We start from the raw sequence: 7,239 nt of genomic DNA on the forward strand, positions 1-7,239 counted from the left end.
CCAGCAGATGGAGCTGTCCGCTTGATAAAGTGCAATTTGTTGAACACAGAGGTGCTCTAACTTTTTTGTTTTGTAGCCTGAAACCCACATCATCTAAGTACTTGCAGTTGCAAACTCCTTTATATAGTATTTATAATGCAGAGCAATTAATATTACTGTATATGAAAGTGGTTTAGACAACAGGGAGTAAGAACTGTTTTAGGTCGGGATGAAACTACTATGAAAAAAACTTCCTTTTCTTCCATTTGTTGTCATTGCACACAGAGAGATACCAAAAGACTTTATCAGCTCTTCCACATTGTCACTAAAATATTGTATGTAAGATATTGTATGAATAATTAATATTAGCCTGTGACTGTCTGCTCTCCTGAAATCTTCATCTCTTAGGATTCAACCATTGAATATGATGATCACACAGCTCAAAACATGGTTCAGTCGTCAAACCTTGAGATAAAAATCTACATGAAAATACCTTTGTAATGTGACAAAGTCAGAATACACTTTATGATATAACAACACATTTTATTCAAGTGTTTCTAGACACTACGTTAGAAGACATTTCTCTGCATCATTGAACAGTTTGAAGTGTCAAAGCTGAAGCTTTCTGACGAACAAACTTCCTTTTTTTTCAGTTAACAACCAGTGAAACAAAGTCTTTCATCTTTGAGCTGCCCTGCATGTTGACCTCCAGTATGAACTGTAATCACCGTAAATCACATGCATTTGATTAAGCAAACCTGTTTGTACATTTGGTAACACTTAACGTTGCAGTACAGGGACAATATGGTAATCATTTCGAAAATCGGGAAGATATAAGATAAGATATAAGATACGTAAATGGAAGACGTGTGAGATAAAATGTGTTTTCAATTTCGCTGTACAGACAAACAATATTACTTTGGAGAACACTGTATTACAGTACTATCTCATTATTCGCAAGTTGAATGCTGCATTAGAAACCAGATGCCCATAATATATCATCCCTATTACAAAATGATTACCATACTATTTCCATGTTGTGACTGTACCGTCATAGTGAGTGATTTTATGAAAAGCCAAAAGAGTGTTGTTTGGTTATTACATTTTTCCACTTACCTCATAAGACATTGTTATATTTTATAGTGTTTGGCTGCAATCTGCTGCAAGTGATCCATCCAATACTTGATTTACTCTATTCCCTTATCTTACTGTAGTCTTCTTCACAGTGTAACACTTCTGAGGTGACTGACTGAAGACATGTTTGAGAAACTGACATAAGAACAGTTCATTTGCCACATATTCCCTTTTGAAAGTTTGTTTTTTAAAGAAAACCCTCTCAACAGGAGAATATAACCATCTGAGAAAATTCTGTTTTCTTCAATACAATAAATTGGCCAGATCTAGTTCACCACTTCTACTTTACGGCATTTAAATACAAGAACAAAAGATCATTTGAAGTGTGTTTAAACTAATTCAATCAAAGGACGTTATGTTTACTTAGAATCCAATAGTAGCTCTGTAACTGACAGATTAATCAGATTTCTAATCACAATCAAAAGCTTCCTTCATCATCTGTTTTAAAGGCTAAATCTAAGGATCAAATATTAGTGTTCCTCGCTGAGTAATGCCACAGGAACCAAGACTGGCATCAGAGTCCTAACAGTAACACGTACATACAATAGATTACCTCCATGTGTGCTATTCACAGGGCTACATGTTAACACGATCAATAGCTGCACAACTCATTAGTGTGATCTTAAGATTATAAAGGAAATGTGGACATTCAACACTGTTTCTACCTTATACATCACTCACCTTGTGCTGCTGTCTGTTGACTCTATAGTCAAACCAGTGAGAATGAATACACTTGGACACTCTAAGTCCAAGTGTCTCCTGCAGATGAACTTTGGTCTCCTCTATGTTCCAGAGCACTGCTCTACTGTCACACTACATGTCCACCTGTTAAACATAAAATCCTCTTTGAAACACTTTCTCTTCTTCCTGATATGTTTTTGATTTCTAGCACCGTCTGTGGCACAGAGGCAGGAGTTTAGATGAAGAACTCATCTGCTGGCTCCTGGTTGTTTGTGTATGTTGACAGCAGGTCAGTGGTAGTCCTCTCTACTACTGAACCTTTGGACAGGCTCTGTCCTGCTGCCACAGTCCTGTTGCCACGGCGCTCCACAGCTTCATCTGTATGACAAGCAGCGCCCCACGTCCTGGGGAGGCCCAGAGACTGTGTGTGAGACCGTGGCAAACACTCTCTCAACTCCTTGGCCAGACTCTCAACAGCTGCAGGTCTCTCAGAGTGGAAGGTCATTAAAAGGTCTGTGGAGGAAGAGCGAGTGATTGCTCTGACTGTCGTGTTAGAACAAGGCGAGATGGGAACTCCAGTGTCCACATTGGTCTCTGGCTCCTCCTCGTCCTCTTCCAGAAGGAGACAGGAGAGAGAATGGGTAACGGAGGGGTGCAGAGGAGAGTCGGGTTGATTGGAGGATGATGGTGGGGCGGGGCTACTGTGCTGCGATGAGTAACAGGAGCTGCCTGGAGGCGTGCTGCAGCAGCTCCCTGATCCAAAGCTCTCTGCTCCACCTCCTCCCACTCCTCCATGGAGCTTCTCCAGTTTGTGAGCTAAAAACAAACCAAAAACACTTCAAACAATTAAACTGGTCTCCTAATGAAATAATCTGAAATCAAATAATTTAGTGATGTCTATTTGTTGTAAGTGTCAATTTATGCTGAATGTGTTTGATATGTTTTAATAAATCAGTTGTTTTTTTTACTTATCTTTTTGTGCCTCTTCATTAGGGCTGAAGATAAAAGATATTAATTGTTTGCATAATATGTTATATTTAATGAACTGTCATAGAGCCATCAAAATAAACTTTTATATTTGCCAGTTACAGTCTCCTAAAAAGTGGGAGGCACATATAGAAAGTGTTGTAATTCCTACAGCGTTCACCTGATTTGGATGTATATACCCTCAAATTAAAGCTGAAAGTGTTCAAATCCAAATCCATTGTAGTGGTGTATAGAGCCAAAAACAAGAGAAGTGTGTCAATGTCCCAAAATGTATGGAACTGACTGATTAGAAAAAAAAATAAAAAAAATAATGTGATTCAGATTCAATAAAGATTAGATAATAAAGTCTTTAGAGGGAAAAGTTGTATAACCTTGTCACAGAAGACTGATCTACTTTACAATAAAATGCAAGACAATGCTGCTTAATGGCTTTTTTTAAATTACTTAGCCTGAACATAGCGACAGTTATTCATTTGTAATATTAAGACTTCACACTTAGCTGAGATTTTTCTTATTTAATGTCTCATTCATTATGAGTTGTTATTGCATTATTCAAGTTTTAAAGCCTCCCACATAAAGATAATCGACTGTCTGTCTGTCTGTGAATGGTGGAGAGATTAAGAAAAAGTGTATGGGGTCTTTACACCAGAATCACAATTTCCTCATGTGTTCATACCTTGCCTGTGTGTTTGCCAAGGCAGGGGAGTAGTGAGGCTACAGGGCGACGGGCTGTGGCCAAGACCCAAGCTCCTTAGCTGCATTCCCCGAGGAGATACGCTGGGGCAGGTCAGGGGGAAAGCACAGGTCAGAGGTCGCTGAGGTTGAGCTGGGGTTTTCACCTGCGGTGCAGGAGACAGACGGAGAGGGATTATGATTTACACCACGATGAGAGAGATTTCAGCGCGTTAAGTAACTTTGACTGCATTATCGTACACGCACCTAGCACCGAATACCTTTGTGACAGCTTTGAATTCAGTCTGTAATATTTGCCAAGTATTTTTCCTTTTCTGTTTTTGAAATGACCCCAGTTATCAATACTCATTTACTCATTATCCTGTGGTGCAAATTGCATGAATTCTGACTTTTCTTTTTAGGTTTATGTCAAGAAATATGAAGAATTAGTCAGGTTTTTATTACCATGTATCACAAAATTTAACAACACTTTCAAAGATGAACTCAAAGAAAACAAACATTTATGTGCGTATCCATCAACTGCTATAAAGCCATAAAGAGCAGCTGCTGATTTATGGTCACATTTTGTTCTTGCATCAGTTTATATATAGTAATAACTGCTTCTTACATTAAGTAGAGAAACGTTGCGGTTTTCTTTCGCCCACTGTATCCACCATTTCCACAATTTTTCCGGTACAACGTAATAAGGAAGCAGGAGGGTCCCCTTTTATTCGCAAAAAAAAAAAAATTTCTGCCCAGCTCCACATTTAACTTTTATTTTCCACCTCACTACCAAGTGTAAAAAGTTCAATCTAAACCTAAAGAATTCGAGACACCACAAAAAGAAAATAATGCTTTGCAGAAACCACTCGTATGAGTGTTCACATCCTCTCAACAAGCATGTATAGCTGCATTTACCTGGAAGAGAACCTTGTTGCCATCCAGGTCTTCTGTCTGCCAGCGTGTACTGCTGATGGGTGTGCAGGGGTTAGGCAGCAGTGGGACCAGTTGGCCAATTTCATCCACACTGAACTGTAGCACAGCAGAGCTACAAGGCTCCACCCGAACCCCTGGAGGCAACTGCTTCAAAGCCAGCTGCAGGCACAACCCTGGTTCTGTGTGGGCAGGAGACATGAAAGCAACACACAAAATTAAGCAGATAACTTAAAAACAAGCAGGGATGTATTTATATCGTGACATTTACTCATGAACCATGAAAAAACCCAGCCAGAAATCTAATGTGATTTTAGATTCATGAAGTTTGAGAAGAAAATAGAGAAAACAAAAAACCAAGAACAAACCTGTGTGAAGTGTGAACCAGCAGAATCCGGTCTTCTGCTCCTCTACCTGTCGCTGCAACACCAGCTCATACAGCCGAACTGCATCCTCATAGTTGTCATATCCACTGTACAATGTCACACGTAGTATTTCTCCTCCACAGTGCACCGGTCTGACGCCCCACACAGGCATCCCTGCACCCAAACTATAGAAGTCTCTGCTGGGCAAGAGGTAGGGCCGCAGCAGGGCATTGGCAGTGGAGCTGCTGGATGAAGTAATGTGAATAACTCCTGTTCGACTGCTGCAGCTCTCAGTGTGATGATACTGCCAGGGAGGTCTTTGAAAGAAGTCCAGAACTTTGAGAATACGTTCCTCTCCGTAGGCCTCATGGAGAAAGAAAGTGATGGCCAAGGAAGGGGAGCCTGAAACGTATTTGGCAAAACTATTCTCAATCAACCTTAAATGAAAACAGATACAACTCTGGCAGGGAAAGCTCATTGCAGGATGATGTGCTGATACTATAAACAGAGTAAATGCAGTATTCATTTAAAAGGCACAATAAAATATAAACAAAATAACTACAAACACAAGTTTAAATGGTGTAAATCCCTACTGTGATGTTGTTTTTCACAAATGGGAATCATTACTAAAATCACTGGGTGTGGAATGAGATTCAACACACAGTATGTAATTTCTGCCACTAGAGGTCTCTCAGTCAAAACAATAACAAAAGACTGAGTTTGATGTCTGGGAAGCCATGGGAATTGTTGTCAAAGTTGGTTAACCTAGGACTTGCAGCAAACACCAATGAGTAGTTGTGATCTAGTAGTGACAAATACATACAATTAAATGGAAGAACAAAAGACAACACACCGGCTAACTACAGTGGTGACGAATACTTCCTTCCTCACTCCAACGTTTCATAGGAAGTTTGCCCAGGAAGTCATCACTGAGATGGTAAAGTGGATGACGTCATTAAAACGTGACCCAAACAAAAAGGTGCCTTATCTTGAATAGAAAAGCTGTTTCTATGAATGGAAAGAATGATGGAAATGTTCTGGCTAATACACGTACAACTCACGCCACTTTAAATATACAAGTGGGACAAAGCTTTGAATGAACAACAGAGATAGGAAGGATGCCTACCTGCCACAGGACAGAGGCGAGTGTAACTCCTGAACGGCGAGGCCCTTTCTGAAACATGGAAGATGCGCAGGCTCGGGCAGAGCCAGCGCAGCAGGCGATCCAGGGAGTGCTGCAGCAGCAGCGAGTCTCCTGGGTTGGCCAGCAGATGTAAATTCATGAGCAGGAGCTGCGGCTGTCGCTGTGGCCTGACCCGCTTGGTCATGAGCTCAACTGGGATAACATACACACAAGAAAACCTGTTTGTCTTGATGGGAAAGTCTAATATTGTGTAAAATGTACTTCTGAATTAGCACTACTACGATTACTACTACTGACCACTAAGTCATATAGAGTGGCTTTGATTTTTATGTTCGTATATGTTTGTCATATAAGTCAAGTCATATATAGTAAACTTCCAATGTATACGTTTTGAGTAAATGTGGCATAATAGACCTTTTTTGTACAAGAGCCAGTTTCAACACGAAATAGTAAGACACACACAGGTACAGTTACCATGATGTTTGATGGGCGTTTGTTCAATTAGAAATATGAGCTGAAATATTTTAGATAACAGACTGACTACTATTCATTGTATTTAGAGGCCTATCGTTTAAAAACATAAAACATTAGATTATTTATAAAGGTAAAGATCATCTAAGTGAGTCTGTTAGATGAGAGAACTTACTGACAGATGATGAAGACGACGATGATGACGACATCTTGCTGCAGTCACATCTGAACAACACAAAAATAAAGACATTAGCTAACCGGAGACACTTCTTATGTTTCGACTGTCTGCTGGACAAAAGACAAAAATCTGTCTCCATCTTGTGGTGACTGGGTTTGGAAACCTGTCCTTTCACTGTGGTCTCCATGACAACACATTATCTTGACAACATTAAGCTGGAGAAAAGGCACTTCACGTGGAAAAACAGCCAAAGAGTTCAGAAACAACAAATAAGTTATATAAGTTAAAATTAAAATTAAAATGGTAGAAAAACGTGTTGTTCTTTTTTCTTGTTGTTCTTGTCTCTTGACTCGTTTTCATTATTGCGGTAGCAGCGGTTCAAAGGCGTAGAGCTAACACTTTAGCTCGAAGCTAACGCTCGTTGACTTACTCAGACCCGGAGTCCACGTTCTCATGGTCGGCTCTCTTCAACGGCGCCGCTCCCTGAAACATCCCCCGCTTCACACTCTCACATTCCGGCCACACATTTCAAGCGTGTTTGGAGCAACAGTGAGGGAGTGAGGGAGTGAGAGAGTGAAATTCATCCTGGTCGACTTCTTTCCACAGCTTCTTCTTCCTCCTCCTCCTCCTGCTGCTGCTCTTGGACAAAAACCCTCACGTCTGAAGTCTGTGCTGGGACGCTGACGTCATCAGGC

At 40.4% G+C, this 7,239-nt stretch overlaps 1 protein-coding gene across 1 annotated transcript; it reads right to left on the minus strand.

The window, feature by feature from the left end:
* Window positions 1–2,029: 2,029 nt before the first annotated feature.
* fam124b (family with sequence similarity 124B) lies at window positions 2,030–7,036 on the minus strand (the record flags this gene model as incomplete). Its single annotated transcript, XM_083886925.1, has 7 exons — window positions 2,030–2,610; window positions 3,458–3,620; window positions 4,372–4,568; window positions 4,755–5,153; window positions 5,878–6,087; window positions 6,542–6,591; window positions 6,975–7,036. The coding sequence occupies 7 exons, from the start codon at window positions 7,034–7,036 to the stop codon at window positions 2,030–2,032; spliced, it is 1,662 nt and encodes a 553-aa protein (XP_083743051.1).
* Between the last annotated feature and the right edge of the window lie 203 nt (window positions 7,037–7,239).

Source organism: Microchirus variegatus, assembly GCF_963457635.1.
Source record: "Microchirus variegatus genome assembly, chromosome: 3".
Taxonomy (NCBI): domain Eukaryota; kingdom Metazoa; phylum Chordata; class Actinopteri; order Pleuronectiformes; family Soleidae; genus Microchirus; species Microchirus variegatus.